Source organism: Sceloporus occidentalis, unplaced genomic scaffold (assembly GCF_023333645.1).
Source record: "Sceloporus occidentalis isolate IW3139 unplaced genomic scaffold, rSceOcc1.0.p SCAF_1, whole genome shotgun sequence".
NCBI lineage: Eukaryota > Metazoa > Chordata > Lepidosauria > Squamata > Phrynosomatidae > Sceloporus > Sceloporus occidentalis.
Window position 1 is genome coordinate 190,145,573 of NW_028316981.1, and position 18,239 is coordinate 190,163,811.

General features: G+C 39.3%; 1 protein-coding gene across 1 annotated transcript in view; it reads right to left on the minus strand.

The window, feature by feature from the left end:
• Positions 1-3,336: 3,336 nt before the first annotated feature.
• Positions 3,337-18,239, minus strand: part of LOC149323141 (sodium/potassium/calcium exchanger 2-like) — a 99,902-nt gene continuing 84,999 nt past the window's right edge. The window contains exons 9-12 of the mRNA XM_089487835.1: positions 17,813-17,941; positions 11,306-11,395; positions 9,777-9,943; positions 3,337-8,008 (exon numbers count right to left, since the gene is read on the minus strand). Of these exons, the coding sequence (XP_089343961.1) occupies positions 7,759-8,008; positions 9,777-9,943; positions 11,306-11,395; positions 17,813-17,941 (636 nt within the window). The 3' untranslated portion in view covers positions 3,337-7,758. The remainder of the gene's footprint in view (positions 8,009-9,776; positions 9,944-11,305; positions 11,396-17,812; positions 17,942-18,239) is intronic.

Consider the following 18,239-nt stretch of genomic DNA (forward strand, 5'->3'; position numbering starts at 1 on the left):
CCATACCTTAAAATATAGTAGTCATGTTTGTTAAAAGATGTAGTTGTTTATGGAAATGCAGGTTGTACATGCTATAATTTACTAGTAATTCATAAATTTTATTAAAATTTGATTCCTTTCCTTGTTAAATAGAAACCAATTAAGCATCCAGTTATTTACAGGATACTGTAATTTTTTTAGTGTTACTCCACACTGCTGCATTAACTACTCTCCTCATCTCAACACAACGTACCTTTTGGGGGATCAACATTGGTAAAGAACAGCACTAGACCTCACCTTCTTGCTAGGCCTGGTGTGGTTGTCTCTATCACAACAACTTCCAACTATCCTGGATTAAACACTACTTCACTTCCTCAGGTGTCAAGCTCTGATAAAACGTCATAACGTATATCTTTTAGTAGTTTCAATAGGAGTTGTATGAGCTTGCATGAAGAACAACAGTGACATATAAGACTTGAAGTTGTTGTGATAAAGGCAATTCTCTGTGAAGTTGGTTTGTTTATTATTCCACTACTAGAGCTTGACACCTTAGGAAGTGGGTTTAATCCAGGATAAAAGATGTGTTTGTGTGATAGACAATTCTTTTCATGGATTTTCATTTTGCAGTTTAGCACTGGTATGTGCTAAGTACTGTTTGTCAGCAAAGTCTATTTTACAGAATCCTGTTTATTACTTTCTGTATATAGAATCATAGACTTGGAAGAGAGCACAAGGGCCATCCAGTCCAACCCCCTGCCATGCAGGAACTCTCAATCAAAACATTCCCAACAAATGGCCATCCAACCTCTGCTTAAAGACCTCCATGATTATTTAAATTGTTAGTTACTTTCTTGATCTCTGAATAGACTTTAGTTACTTTTTTTGTTTAATTTTATATTATATTTGGTACCTTGCAGGGTTTCCCTCACGTTTGTTAGCCACAGTTGTCTTGTTGAGACCCTTCTGTGTTTCTTTTGTGACATTAGAATCAGTTTCTTTTATGTTTTATTTTCTAGAGTAATAATGGATTAGTTTGCACTATACAACCTTTTGAGAAACATGCTTTAAAATGATTAATGAAATTAACATTAACATATTACAATTTGATTTCTGAATAAAGTTTACACTTGGAAACTGGAGTGTAATTTTATTTTGCCTTACAACAAAGTTCTTTGGGGTATTCTTTGTGTAGTCTTAGGAGTAAATCATCCCCATCCCTATTTAATGCCAGATGGATACCTGATGGAGGCAAAAAGGCAGCATGCAAATAGATTCAACAAAGAAAAACCCATCTTTTAATTTTGTATTTGGTTACAACTGTGCTTGCAGATCTGTGTGTGCATATGCACTGGAAACAGCTGTATTTAAAGCTAGCATCCAGACTCAAAATTCAAAATCACCATTTGTTTCTATGCTGAAGATACAACAGGCCAGGAAACTGAAGTTCTGTGCCAATAAAACCTGAATTCTGCAGTTGGGTGTAAGTATATGTATTTGCATAATCACTCACACTACACAATCGGTGCTGATGTTATTAAACCAGGAGGGGAATGAAGAACTACACTAGGAATAGAAACCACACTTTTCACTGTAGGAAATTCAGCCAGCTCTTTGGTTTCTGAGGTTTCCAAAGGCTGAAACACTTTCAAAGATATCTTCACAGCTGTAAAGGCTAGAAAGTTGCTTAAATAAAGTAAGCCACAGCTGAAAGCCAAATTCTGTGCTCAGCATCATCATGCTCTTGTAGAATCACAGAACACACAAAACATTAAATATTGTGAGCTTTGTTATCACATGTCCAGGCTGAGGATTTGAAGAAGCCCAGGAAATAAGGAACCAAAGGTCCTGAAGGGAAGGTGATGAATAAAAAATGGACTGAAGGATGAAAGATGCATGAACTGAAAGAAGGATAAATGCTGTTGTAAGAGCCTGTGTACTATTGTAAGGTATGGAGAAAGCAGAGCTGGTTGTACCATTAGACAGAGTGAGATGACATCCTTAGTTAGTAAATGCAGGGTGTCATGAAAGGGAATTGATTTTTTGGCTATTTACTTTGTGCTTATTGTATTTTTTATTCTCAGGGCTGGGGGAGGACAATTATGGGACTTTATACCAAAATATATTGGCATTATTATGGAATGTTCTGCCCAAATAAGTTGGTATAATTTTAGAAAATTTTACATTTTGACTTTGGTGAGTGGAAGACTCCATTTTCTGCTCTCCCTCAGGCAGCTGACCCAGAGAAGCAAAACTAGTCAAATGTCAGGGTGACATAGGGCCTGAACAGATGGGCTGAAAAAGCCAGCTTCCTCGCAACTTGGGGCCGTGGTGATTAGATGACGAACGCCCCCAAGCCGAAGCTGCACCCAGGTTGCAGAAACCTGGCCTAAACAGGAGCATGTTTCCCTGCTCCAAGTTGGGTCCATGGTGGAGGGTGCTCTTGGAACCACAGCATGTGTTTGTCGTGATCCCGTGGTATCTTGGACAGGAGTGGCTTCAAGCCGCCCCTTCGTGCCAGTCTGTTTCCCCCCCTTAGGTCCAAAACACACTGCAGAAATAATCAAGTTTGAGACTTCTTTAACTGCCCTGGCTCAGTGCAAGGGCATCCTGGATATTGTACTTTGTTCTGGCACCAGAACTCTCTGACAGAGAAAATTAAATGTCTCACAAAACTATAGTTCCCAGAATTCCCTAGCATTGAGCCAGGGCAGTTGAAGTGGTCTCAAACTGGATTATTTCTCCAGTGTGTTTTGGACCTAAATGATTCAAAGTAGGCTGAGGCCTGATACGCAGGAACTTGAGGAAACAGTGGCTTGTGAAGTGTTGGACTTGAAGAAAGGAGCCAAGTACAAAGTGAGCTTGGGACAGAGCATCCACAGGCTGGGTGTCATGGGGGCTGTGCATGGTTCTGATGGGGGAGAAATGGGGGAGAAGAAAGACAGGCAAATGATGCTAGTTGTAATTTTAAACATGGCTTGGAAAAGCTACCTTGGATAAGGGATATTCAACCTGTAGAGGTAAGTTCTGCTGAATGTAGACACTTCTAATATACTTCAAGCATCAGGCTGCAAATTTCTGAATGAAGTTGCACAGAATCAGGCAGCACTGAACTGATTCTGGATGACAACCCTACCCCCAAAGTATACTGCAGTTTAAAGAAATAATGGCAGGTATCTCGTACAGTAATTACAATGTTGTAAACCTGATTTATTATTCCAGTTCCCATTTATGGTCATTTCACGACTGCAACAACCAAACCTAACAGTACCTCTCCAACGTACCATTTCTGAGGCACTGAAATATACAACCATGACAGATTTTTGACAGGACCCTTTTCAGCTGCCTGCGTTGGACTGCACTGTGACCAGGAGAGAGCTACATATGCCCCTCTTCACTGCCCCACCGTCCAGTGTCTCAGAAATGGCTGTGGGGTGGAGATGCTTTGAAACTACAATGGTAGGATTTTGGAGGGTAGTTTTAGAAGATAGCATAGCTATGGCTCCCAATGCAGATCTCAACCAACATATCCATCATTCATGGTTTCAGTTAACTAGCCTGTTATTTGGCTAAAGGTTTCCAGTAACCCAAGAATACAGTGTTATGTTTGAAACAGTGAAGAATTTTGGAGCCATGGAAACCAAGCAGTGGAAAGCACACAGTTTAATGAAGAACACCTCAGTCAAATGGAAGCTCTAGCAATTTGTTGGAACTGTTTGTTCTCGTAAAAGTTCTCCATCCCTTCCAAATGTCATTGTTCCCATTCTGAAGAGCCACCCACCTCCACTGCTTCCTGCACAGCTGTCTCCCCAAATGGTGTTTTTGCAAAGCTAGTCTATTTATTTCTCCATTAAGGGCTAAGCCTGGTTGTTCCTTCAGCCTTTCTTTGCATGACATGCATTCCAAACCTCAATCATCATCATCTTTTGGAACATCTCCAAATTTTACTGGGAATTTTGATCTATACAAAGTAATGTGTGGTGATTTCTTGCCACATAGGCAGAATATATTTTGCATATTCTTATTGCTGGGATGAGTTCGTACCAAAGGCCATGACTTTTACTGGATAACATGTACCATCAAGTAGCTCATCTCAGCCATTTAATGCATATTGCTTTGGTGACCAGGAAATGTGCCTGCCTCCTTTGGTACCTTCAGTAATGGCAGTACTATATACTTTTCAGAAGTAAAGCTACTGCGCTGCAAAGTAAGATTTTAAAACATTTGCTCTGCTAGTTCTGCAACCACTTTCTGCCATTAGACACTATGCAAAATTCTGTACAGGCTTACTAAATAATAAACTCCACCTAGCCCAATGGGATTTCTCCCCAATCCTGTGTTTAGGATTGTAGTCCAAATTACCATACTGCATAGAAAACAACCATGTTCTCAAGTGTTCTTGTGCATTCTTTTATTTAAACTACAAATTGTTGAAAGAGAAATTAGATTTTACTGCCTTCAAAACAGATTGGAAGAAGCCTCTATGGGTTTGAATAAATCATGCCATGAACATAAATCTAAGCATGCCCAGGAACTTGGATGTACTCAAACCACTTTCAACCCTGCTAGTTCCACAGCCAACCATGATTTTTAACACAATTTATAAGAATTTTGTCATGTGGCATGACTATTTGAGAAACATAAATGTAAATGTTGGGTGCATTCTCATTCTTAGGATCCTGGTCCAGATATTTGAACATGGATGTTACTTACATATATAATATGGACTTTACTTATGGCTGCAATCCTATCATATTTAGATAATACAGGTTGAGTATCCCTTATCTGGAATTACGAAATCCAAAATACTCCGAAATCCAAAACTTTTTGAGCTACATATCTTTACTGTATTTGTGAGGCTGGACAGAGATACAAGGATCTGTGAACTGGTGGGAAGCATGGGCTTGTGTCAAATACTATGCTTGGATTCCTGCCATTTCACACATTCTCAGTCTCTCTCCTCATTATGTCTCATTATGTACATGCAAATACAGGAATTCCAAAATCTGAAAATTCGATACAGAACACTTGTGGGCCAAGCATTCTGAATAAGAGATACCCAATAGTAGTAAGTTCTGCTGAATTTAGGGGCTTCAGGTATACTTCAAGAATCAGGCTTTAAATTTCTGAACGAACATGCACAGAATCAGGCTGCATTGACCAACACACTGGCTAATAAAGGGAAGGTGTGTGAGATGGTGTATGCTCACCCCTAATCTCACTGCTTAGTAAAATCCTAAGTGTCCTCAACAGTGTGCCGCTTCCTCATAGCAATGGGCATTATAGAGAACAACCAGAAGATGGGTTGGTGGTTCCCATGACAGAGATTGGTGAATCCACTACAGTATGAACTGTAAATCGGTTACCTAAGGTACTATTTTGGGGACAGTATTTGGCACCTTGGTTAGCTCCAGAGCATTCAATGACATGAAAACCACCAGCTGCCATTGCAACTATGAGCAAACGTCAAACCAGCGAGATGCTGATGAACAAAAATTACTTGCAGAGAGACTATTAGAACAGCAAGGGTGATACAGTGGGCCATTGGTATACATTAGGGATCCAGAACGGATTCTCCCACAGATGTAAAAAAACACAGGATCTCAGCTCCCATTGTTTTTTATTGCTGCGCGTTCCTGCATGCGCACCATTTTAACATCAGAGGGTTGTCATCCGTGCAAGCTTCAATCTGTGGATGGCAGGCCCATGTACACTGCTGGCGCACTGTAGTTTGCTGGTTTTCCTTATTACCACACTTTCCACATCTTCTAAAGAGACATGTTTTGTTTCTGCTGGGGTTGCTTTTATGAGTTCTGTGATTTACTTGGATATAGCTATATAAATTCAGCCATGGACAGATACACTGCATAGAATGAAAGCAGGAGACAAACAAGGAAACTCAGCAATAGCACAATTAACACCAGAGCCACAGCAAAGTTTGTTGAATTCCCTGTTACGCAGTCCTAGATATCCAATTTCCATTTAGCACAGGTATCTTAATACATAAAAAACCGCTGGTAATGAGTCACTCATGGAAACAACATTGCATGAGTTTGAACAGGAGAGAAAATAGAAAACATACAAGTACTGATTAGTGCCAAATAAACCAGAACTGTTGTTTTCCGCAGATCTATTTCATGCTGTGACTTAGCAAATACAAAACCTCTTTCAGTTTTATTCCTTTGATACCAAGCTGCCTGTCTTCCTGTGGTTTGCATATGAACAGGAAGGAACTGTCTTTGTCCATACGCAAGTGAGGAGAGCATTCAACATTTCTTATCAATTTCAGAAATGCCCAATTCAATTTTTCAGGCCCATCATTCCATTTTTGCAGGAATATTTTTCCTTCCCATATCTTCCCAAAGATTTAGCAGACAAAGCAACATGAGAACTGTGAAGCTTTGTAGTACTGCCTATAAAAATGAAATAACATACAAAATGCTTCTCTCTTTTGTCTATGTCTCCTTCATGCAGCAGTTTTGAAATTCTATTTTAAAAGTTATGTGGAAGCTACTCCAGCCTCTCATACGACCAGGCAAATACGCCAATGGATGCAACATTAAAATGATTTAATATTCTTACATTATTGCTGCACTAGTAAAAGGAGTTTAGTTGGTACCTGCATTTTCTACTTGGTTGATAAAGGGACAGCGGAACAGAGTTCAAATCTTTAGTGTGGGTTTTATCTGTAGCTATCTCAGACAGCCTTCTAAGAGCGAGTCAGTTTATATAGAGAACAAAAATGCCTAATCTCTCCTAAGAAGCCAGAGTAGGTCAAGCAGAGCAAGTCAAGCAGTATTATCACTGGACAATGTGGTAGGATCACACATGCATGGATGTTGCTTGCTTACTCATCATCTTTAAATGTGCAGCTGAAAATGTAGACTCTCCATGGATGATACTGTTAATGAAGCAATATAAAGCCCCTCTCTGTGGCATCTGATATCTAATGATACTACCACACATGCAAGGAATCATTTGATGCTGTGATAATGCAATGATCAACATGCATCTGCAAGCTGGTCTAAATTTTGAAACTACAGAATGCAAGATAATCTGAATTGCATATTTTTTGAAAATGTATCTGGATCCATAAATGTTATCACCTCACTTGTTGGGGGAATCAATGCCCCTTGTGATAGTCTGATCCCCAAAACTGCAGGCTTCCAAAACCTGTAGCCTTGGCATCTACACTGTGTGCAAGCTGCACTGGAATAGCACTTTGTCCACAGGCAGAACACCATCCTTCTCTTCTCTGTCATGCTACTTGTGCTGATGATATTGGATAATACCTTCCCCATCAGCATGTACAAACAGGTAAAATCCTGTTCATATAAGGACCTGGGAGATTTGGGCCTCCCAAAATCCAATATTAACATTTCCCCTGTATCCTGATAGATATGGCGCTTCTCCTCTCTTTGAGTGTCATGTGTATATTAATATATAGGTATAGAGAGAAAAATATATGGAAACAGATTCTATGTGTAGCATACATAATAAGCAGAACATCGGTTATACAATACATGCACAATACCTCCAACAGACAAGCAGTGGAACCATCCCAGGAGCATGTTCTGAAGCAGCAGTATTGTTTGTCATTTCTTCAGCAGCAGTAAATGTATCAGCTGAACATGTTCACATCTGACTTCAGACCCTCTTGTCCCCAATGTTTTAAATTACAGGGTTCTAAAGCCACTGCTCATTTTGGGTTGAATGAGATGTTTTCTGTTCTTGTCTGTTCCTGATTTGCTGTGTTGTTCAAGAAACAGAACCTCCAACTTATTAGATGGACACAGGGCATACAATGATTCTGTCTTCTAGCATGACGCTGACGATCAGGAACACAAAATAAAGCCCAAACATGGTGAATCCGAGGATTTTGTTCATTTTCCACTTGCAGGCCGCAATAGAGAGGATGACAAAGAGCAGCATGATGAAGAGCAGGACAATAGCACAGAATAGCCCATTGCTGCTAACTGCCACTGGGGCAAGGTTGTTGATTGAAGCAAAGAGGAGCCACGGGAGAGGAAGGCTGTAGGGAAAAGAAACCATTAGCAATACTGAAGAAGGCAGGCTTGGTAAATGAATGAAAGACTGTGGGTTAAATCCAACATTAGTCCTACCTAGAGAAGGACAACATAGGCTATTCTTTCCTAAATTTGTTCTTGAAAGAAATAATTAGTAATTTCAGCAGTTTTCTTCCTGCTATGAGAAAGTTTTCAAACACAGCAGTTTTCAAAAGCTATTTACAGTTCAGAAATTATTCTGTATAAAATTTGCATATGGTTTTCTGCACAAAAACAGTGTTTCCTGCACCAAAAATAATATTTTTGAATATAAATATTGCTTCATGCACAGGAGATGATATTTTCTGTGCAAAATATGCATATTTTGTGCAGAATAAGTCCCAGACTGCATGGATTCTTGTCAGTGCAGGATCTCCATGTCAGAATTTTCCAACAGTTGAGGAATATGTTTTTCATCCATCTCTGAATATTCTTTCCATCCCCAGTCAAGTCCACTAAAATGAATGGGACTAAAGTTAGTTGTGACTAAAAGGTCCCATTCCAGGTAGGACTACCATTGAATCTGGCCCTTTGTATTTTAAATTCTAGGCAACTATTTGAAAGAATATCACCTGGAACCACTGAAACATTCCTGTTTAAATAAATGGTGCTGATTTCTCTGAATTAGTGGGGACAAGGCAGGAAGCATAGCTAAAACCTTCCAAAGATGGCAATAACAGGAAAACTGGAGTTGAAGTCTATTGCAAGGATGACCAGCTTCTGCAGTTTTGGGGGTCACCCTATTCCAGACAGTGGAAAAAGAAGTGCATTTTGCTAAACAATTGATATTTTCAGTTGTAATTAGGCTACCTGTAGCCAATATTATATAGCACAATGATTATTTGATTTTCTATACAGATAATTTTCCTGCTTCCTACTCACCATTGTTTCTTAGCACACTTGATCTATTACAATATGCCATACAAAACAACTGAGTACTGTCAGACAACAGGTACCTTCTCTGTAGTGTCCACTGAAAATGTTGAAGACTGCTGTGGGCTGATCATGGCGAATTAGTTGCCACCCCTCACTCTCAGCACCAAAGGGACAAAAAGGCTGAAATCTACTGCAGTTGTAGCTTGTATACTTATCCTCCTTGATTCATCCCTTTTATCTGTTAGAATGGGTGAGTAGCAAGACTGCTTGCAGTTGCCCTTGGGTCAGATTCTTCCACAGAGCTGTCAGTTGTTTACCAATGTCTGCCTCCTTTTCTTGAGATTTAATGGTCACAATCCTGTATGTGAGTTATGTCTTCGTATGTAGGAATTAGAATTGGCCAATTTTTTAAAATATCAATTTTTATTTTATTTTATTGGCTTTATTTATATGCCACCTTTCTCCTTCTTTTAACAAATTAAAAACGGTTTAAAAAAACCTCAAAACCAATTTAAAAACACCACATCAAAACAGTATAAAACTGATTAAAACATATCTGGTAGAGGGCTGCTGTTACATTACTATATAGCAGAGCTGGCAAAATGCCTGATGTGTATGGTGTATAAATCAGGCCATCTTGCTGGTGTCCTGATATGCATCTTCACAATTCACTAACCTAGTTTCTTGGTGCCTCTGCTATGTATACTTAAAGTATATGTTTATATGTTAGCTAAGCAAACATAATGTTACATCAAGTAAAAGGTGATATAGGATTCCAGCTATCATTTCTAATCATAGTGTCTTCAGGTTCCATATGGTGCCTTAATTATAGCAGTGTTCTTTAATGTCTGTACTTACCCCACTGTGATGTCAAAGATGTTACTTCCCACAGAGCTGGACACTGCCATGTCCCCTAGCCCTTTCCTTGCCACAATAACACTGGTAATTAGGTCAGGGATAGATGTGCCAGCAGCTAAGATGGTCAAGCCCATGATTTCTTCACTGATGCCAATGGTTTCTCCCACCTAAATACAAAAGAATGCACTGAAATCAGAATAAGCAAGAGTCTTCCTTGCAAACCACCCTTAACTTCTTGGCTGGGGAGGGGACAGGGACTTCCATGCAGAGCTTCTTTTTGCTTTGATACACAAGTTTTCCTTGCTTATTTACTTCTATCAATTTACTTGTATTTATATAAAAAAAAACTATCTTATTTCAAAGGGTCTATTTCTTAGCTGTTCCCCTCAAACAACAAGTTCTCCCACATTAATCTCCCTCTGTGCAAAGATGGTTCTCAGAGGTCTTTCTCCCAGGTGTTTACATTTTTGAGATGAAGGGGATATTTTTGTACTGCTGTATACTGCTTCTTTGCTGTTTTTAGCTATGTTTAATAGTTCTGTTGGGGCTTTAGAATACAGCATTAAACAACAACAAAAATAGTTCCAACTCCCAGTCTTTATCCCAAGCCTGTGCCCTACCTTTCTACACTTGCCAGATTGCCAAGATAGAATCTCAAAGAGCCAATAAGCCCTTTAAAATGCTTAACTATAAAATGAAATGCATAAGTATAAAGACTAGAATTTATCATGGGATTTGCATCTTCATAAGTAATCTTATGTGCATGGGAAATAGAATTGAGTAGTTTTACAATGTCTGTATTTATCTGGGGCTGCCATGACATTAAAATGTATGGCTATCCATTGCACAATGGTAGTAGAGGAATGACTAATGTGCTACGGCCCCAATTTGCAACTGGCATCAGTACCTATTGGGGTGCTCCCAATGAGCGTCAGAGCACAAAAGGATAATGCAATGAGCATAAGATGTGCCCAAAGCAAACCAGAACTGCCCAATACACATTGGAAGCATCCAATTCACATTAGAAGACAGACATGAACATCCCCTTAACTGGGTTTTGTTGCATTCCTGTAACTAATAATTTGTAAATAAGGATGCAATGAAAGCTCGTTGCTGTTCATTAAATATACAGGATTTTGTGGTTTCACCATACTTGGTATTTACAAGCTTTGAAATTTGGCACCTGGTCTGGTGTGAAAATTTGCAGATACATCTTTAAAAAAAGAAGTAACAGGGCACATCAATGAGAAATTCGATGTTCAGGACTCCCCTCCCCCTTAAGTAATAAAAAGTTCTCTTTAGGTTCTCTTTTAAATACATCACTCTCCACAGAGCAGCAAGAACAGTAATAACATTTTGTGCACCTCTTCAGGGATGGAAAAATTAAAGAGAGAAATTTACATCACTATTTGTAAAGTTACAAAATGTAGACTATGATGCAGACTCTTGGCCAAAATAAACATGTAATACAATGCAATGTTCAGACTGAAATCAATGAACACAAGAGGGAAAATCCACCACTAACTTACCTGATGTGCCCACCAGACCATTAGGTATGAAAATACTGCTATCCAAGAGATTGATCCAAAAAATGTGAAAGGAAAAAACTTCCTTGATGACTGAAAAACAGAAAAAATGAAGAAAAAAGTGAGTGCTGTTGTTTGTCAAAAGCTTACAAAATGAAGAATAATATTTGGATGTAGCACGTTCTTAGCACTAGGCTCATTTGTGTTTTGCTCAGAAATTCTAATATGAGCATCAAGGGTTGGCAGCTTTGGTTGATTTGGGGCCAACGTCAGTTCCCCAGATCTTGCTGCAGGTTATGACTCCCAAATATTTTATTAAATTCATTGTGACAAGAATAACTATAATTTTATGATAGTTTATCAGCTCTTTTCAATGTAAGGCTCAGTATTTCAGATTTTCTTCGGTTAACTGACAAGTCTGAGCCAATACTATATACACAGTAACACCTGGAAACTGAGGAGCTATACAGATTGCCCCTAAGGGGCAGCATGTAGCTGCTCCTTCCCTGGCCGGATTGGGGCCATGGCAACCTCACATCTGGGTCCCAATATGATCCGGCCTCTGGAGCTCCTTTTTTCACCCTCCAAGGGGTGCCATAGATGCTTTATGATGCCCTTTTGGCACTGCATCATGTGGATGCAGTGCCAGAGATGCATCATGATGGTGCGTGCATCTAGACCATTGTGTACCAAAATGGCACCATGGGGCGGAGTTAGGACGTCTAGCATCAAGACGCTGCACCTTGACTCCACCCACAGGCTGGCGCTTTCTGCCGGTCTGTATAGGGTCTGAGACATTTTAAAAAGGGGTTGGGAACTGATTCTGCTACATCATCCACAGGCGATTCAGCAGTCATTTATGGCTGTTAATAGCAACTCTTTTGGAGTAATACCGGGTCTCCTCTCGTCAAATTGGGCAATGGCTCCATCACTAGAGCAAACTGTGAAAGGGTAAGTGGACATTCTCGCTTCCTACCCATATTTCTGCCAACAGCGAGAGAATCTGCACTGTATAGGACACAAAGGTTACTATATAAACACAAGTAAAACAAACACAAGTAAAACTAACTGAAAGGTTTTATCCAGATGTTCACAGACCCTTAGAAAGAATTCGATTCAGGTCTACCTGAAAGCTTTAGCATCCAAAGGGTGCTACGACCAAAGGTTGGGATGCATATAAGTTACTGTGATTTTCTAATCGAATCTGACAATTATCTGTTCTTCATAAGCTCATACTGGTCATTGCCTACATAGGAGCTAGCAATATACCCCATTCTTTTCGCTAATATGCTTGTCAACAACTTTGCATCCTGGTTAATTAAATGCTGTACTGGAATAGTAGGATTTAATGTCCTCGGGATCTTTAGTTAGTTTATCTAAGTAATTCTAATTGACCTATGTTTGGGATCACTCCCCCTCCCAGTGGTTGAAACGTTCCATCAGTAATGGAGAAAGTGATCTTACAAATGTTTTATATTAACCACCACTAAAACATCATCAAGACGAGGGAACATCTAATGCAAATTAAATACACATTTAATGTTTCTGCAAATATGGGCTAGCATCCTGTTGGCTACTCCCATCTAGAGTAGACCCATTTAATCAATCATTGAATGGTGAGTCATTACGTAGATAAATCCCACTGATTTAATGAGTCTTCTCTAGTCAGGACTTAAGCCATGATGATCATACAAAGGAAATTCAATTCACAAAAAAAGTTAGAACTTTTCAGCTTATACAAAGAGCAATAGCTGTGTCCTTCATTGCATACTTGACCTTTTAAATAATGTAGTTTCACTAAATTCCCACTGCATCGCACAAAAAAACCAACATGTATACAGTACTTTAGATGGAACGGCAGACTAATTTGCCCTAAATGAAGTCCTGTCTTTCTAAATCTCTTAAAGCAGCCAGAAATAATTACAACAAATGTTCCTGTAATAATCTCCCCCCACCACCATAATTTAATCCTTAATATATCTGAGAACTGGTCCTTGAATTTTACTGAAGGTTGTCCTCTGTCCTTTTGAAACAATGTCCCTGGACCATTTGGACACTGGATAATTTACAAGATGTTATAACTATGTAGTAAGAGAGAAAGTGACAAAACTGTTCTTAAAATGGTCCTGGAAAGATTAGTTGACACTATCAGTCAGCAATTTTCCTCGTGAACATTTCCTTCCAGGAGACATATATGGTTTTTGTAATAGGGCTTTTGTATTAAGTGCATTGGAAAGAATCTAGCATCTCTGTTTTTATGAGCAAGCTGGGCTGTGGTCATGGAAACAAGACATGCTGACAATATTTTTTGTATTGCAAATATCCAATTTCCACCTTGCCAACACCACTTGGATTTGGCTCAAGAGTACATGGGCTCAGTACAGCTGATAAACAATGCTGTATCTGAACAATTAAAATTAGCTTGATGCATTCTGGGCTTTAAATTTCAGAGTATATTAAATTATAACTAACACTTCCACATTTAACTAACAGATTAATCAATTAAAAAGGTCCCTAATAAATTGGGCAGCACATTTTTTTTTAAAAAATTAATCTACAAAATTAAAGGGAAGAGCTTAAAAAATCATGTGAGAAACACACCCAAAGATGAGACATTTGTCTTTCAAAAGTAAAAGAGTTTCTTCTAAAATGGAATGTGCTTTATGCCACCTAAAATCAAAGAAAGATTCTTTCTCTTCCACCAAATGTTTGTTTCTGTTATATAGAAACTGATTTAGATTTAAATTGAATTATTGTTCAAAACTAATTTGATAATTTACCAAATTTAAAAATATACATAAATAATTTCAATTCTTTAAAAGCACACATAAAGAATTTCAACCCTGTAGCCCAAATTATAACTTGTACCTAAATAATGTCAAAACTGCAAACTAGTTGATTCTTAGTGCATATTACTATACTGATCAAAATGAATTAAACACTACCCATGTGGAAATCTATACATGCCATGTTTTTGATGTTATCAGTCAGGACAAAGAGCTTGGTACAAAAACACATGGTCGTCAGTTGATATTAGCATTATAGTGTAGTGGCCATGAAGACTGTAAGGCATTGGAGCCAGAATCTGTTGATGCACTAGGCGAACAGGGTCACACAACAGTTCAAGAAAAGGCAGGAGAATTCTGTCAGCTCCAAGCAGCCTATTTCTCCAAAGCCTTACAACCTTCATTGTCACTGTGCCCAGCTGGGTCACATATGTGGGAAAAACAAACAAACAAACAAAAAGATATATAGACGCCTCATTTCCTGCAACTATTCTCACTTCATTGGCTATTATTGACACCAGTGATGCTCTATACATGCCACATTCCAATTCACCTGTTCTGCCCTATCGCTAGGAACCCTTGGCAAGGTCCAAAATGCATTGCAGAAATAATCCAGTTTGAGACTGCTTTAACTGCTTTAACTGCCCTAGGTCAATGCTAGGAAATTCTCAGAATTGCAGTTTTGTGAGACATTTAGCCTTCTCTGTCAGAGAGCTCACATGCTACAATAAATTACAATTCCCAAGATTCCCTAGCACTAAACCAGGGCAATTAAAGTGGTCTCAAACTGGATTATTTCCACAGTGTGTTATCGACCCTAGTTGTTCCAGGCTCCATGAAAGGATGCATTGTGCTCTAGGTCTGTAACATAACAATCACTGAATCCTGAACATGGATATGAAGAGAGAGCAAATGTGCTCATCTTCATTGGCTTCTACAGATGTGCAATTCTAACAGTGATATTGCTTTATTCCCCAAAGACGTGACTGTTAGAGAATCTCCAAATAATGTATGAAAATGAAGACTTAGAAGACTTTACATGGGCACTGCTGTTTTTATGTGGGGCCAAAGAGTTAGTTTATTACTTGTCCCAGATGGCTTGTACTAGCCCTAACTTGCTGAGAAGAAAAGTTCTCTATAACTGCTTAATCTATCTTGCATGTGCTGAGCTGTACAGTGACTGTGCTGTGCTGTGATCCCGTCTGCTCTTGGAAGACAAACAGGGTCATGTAAGCTAAACTAGCTCAAGCTTGGTCAGCAGTCCTGTGTGGAGGAAAGGGGTAGGTTGGAAGGAACAATCTGAGAAAACAATCCAGGTACTTTTAAGAGGTTCAACCTGCAGCCATATTTTAAAAAATCTGTATCAACTTTATGTTATTATGTGGGGGACTAGCAGCAGTCATCATGTATGCAAATAGCTACTTCAAATATTGCTGTGGGTAGATTAATACATGATGAGAGATATCAGTCCTGTTCCTTACAAGGAGAAACTTCTGTTCTGGCATGTAAGCTGCTATAGTATTTTCCCAGAGCATGAAGTCGAAGGCTTTCATGGCTGGCATCCATAGTTTTTTGTGGGTTTTTCAGGCTATGTGGCCAGGAAGAAACTCTTCTAGAACATGGCCACATAGCCCAGAAAACCCACAAAAACTATTTTCCCAGAGCCTCCCAGTGTTCCTTTGGGAGTGTGTGCTTATCCATTGGGTGTTTCTGAATGGTGGGCTTCTAGCACTACAATTCAAAAAGCGTTGTACAGCCATTCCATCTTTGCATCTGTAGTGGATTTTATTTCGTTTTTGGTAAGAAAAAAGATTTAGGATGTAATAGGAAAACATGGTGCTATTCAACATCTTTATCAACGACTTGGAGGAAAGAATAGGGGCATGCTTATCAAATTTGCAGATGACACCAAATTAGGAGTAGCAGCTAATACCCCAGAGGAGAGGATCAGAATTCAGAATGACCTTAAGAGATTAGAAAGCTAGGCCAAAACTTAACAAATGAACGTCAACAGGGAAAAATGTAAGGTACTGTACTTAGGCAGAAAAAAAAAATGAAATGCATAGATATAGGATGGGGGACACCTGGCTTAACAACAGTGCATGTGAAAGGGATCTAAGGTGTTCTAGTAGACCACAACTGAACAGGAGTCAACAGTGTGATGCAGCAGCTAAAAAGGCCAATGCAATTCTAGGCTGCATCAATAGAAGTATAGTGTCTTGATCAAGGGAGGTAATAGTGCCACTCTATTCTGCTTTGGTCAGGCCTCTCCTGGAATATTGTATCCAGTTTTGGGCACAGTTCAAAAAGGACATTGACAAGCTGGAACATATCCAGAGGAGGGAGATCAAATTGGTGAAGGGTTTGGAAACCATGCCCTATGAGGAGAGACTTAGGGAGCTGGGAATGTTTAGCCTGGAGAAGAGAAGGTTACGAGGTGATATGATAGCCCTGTTTAAGTATTTGAAGGGATGTCATACTGAGGATGGAGCAAGCTTGTTTTCTGCTGCTCTAGAGAACAGGACCTGGAACAATGGATGCAAGGTACAGGAAAAGAGATTCCATCTCAACATTAGGAGGAACTTCCTTACAGTAAGAACTGTTCAACAATGCTGCCTTGGAGTGTGGTGGACGTTTTTAAACAAAGGCTGGATGTTCATCTGTCAGGGGTGCTTTGACTGTGTCTTCCTGCATGGCAGGGGGTTGGACTGGATGGCCCTTGTGGTCTCTTCCAACTCTATGATTCTGTAATTCTATAGGAGGATTAAAAATGACCTGACCCCCTAAAAATTCTGTGAATGACACAGAGTGACTGAACAACAAAAGTCTCTTCTGAAAGTAGAAACAGTCACTTCCTTATCCTTGACTTCTCTGTCAGTTATTGTCACCTTTTCTGCAGAGACCGTGGGTGTGATCTGACCAAAGATTATACACTTAAGGTCTTAAGTGGAGATAGCTAAGCACATGCACCAGCTGAAATCAGTGCGACTTAAAAGTGTTTAGCTCTGGCTGTAATATATCTTGCATTAACTCTTTGTGTAGCACATAGCATCCTCTGGAAACACACAAAAATGTTAAATTGTAGTAACAACACAGATGCTACACTTCAGACAAAACAAAATAAAGTCAGTAAACAAAAAGAGCAGCACTTTAATGGTCAGCCTGCTTGTCTGTGTAATGATATAAAACATATACATTATTAAAGCTGTGATTTGCATGGAGGAAAGCCCAAATGACATTTTAAAATGTGCTTTTTCTAAGAAAGTACTGAGATGGTGTTTGCTTTTTTATGGAAGATACAAAAGCACTTTTCAAAATAAGAACAGAAAAGAATGTGGATGATGGGAGTGAAAGTTAAACAACTCACTGGGTGCCTGAGGAATCTTATGTAAACAGACATCTAAAGAAGCAGCTGCAGGGATCAACATGAAATAACTACGAACACCACAATTTATACACTTCCATTAAATATTTATACAGGTAAATGGCAATGTATTCAGAGCTATTGTCACCAGCCAAGATCTCCAATGGCCCAAACCAAATGTCATTTGCCACGGCACCCATGTCAAGTATTTGATCCACAAAGCTATTTAGTGGGGGCTGAGAAATGAAGAATTTATTATTAATGGATACCAAACCATTTAATACATCTTGAGGAGAACTAAGCAAGATCTGCTCGTTAAAAGAAACAAAGAATACTTGCAGCATATGTTGCTTTACTTACTGGTTTCCTGACATCGGGCAAGGTGACCCATAATGGAAAAACAATAGGAAAAATGACCAGGTAGATGAGCTGCTTGCGTGGGGTGTCAGGCCAGGCCAGGCTGAGTGGCTGCTCTTCATCTTCCTCTTCCTGCAGCAAAAGAAAAAGAAAAAGAAAAGGAAGACTGTTTCAATCACATCCAGGTCAATTCAATTCAAATGTTATTGTATCATGCCAAAGGACACAAAAACAATGTAGTGTGGTGTTGTGGTTTGAGTATGGGACCAGGATTCTGGGGACCAGGCTACAGAAACCCACTGGGTGGCTTTAGACAAGTCACATACTCTCAGCTCCAGAGGAAGGCAAAGGCAAAGCCTCTCTGAGCAAATCTTGTCAAAAAGATCCCATGGTAGGTTCGCCTTAGAATCGCTGTAAGTCAGAAATGACT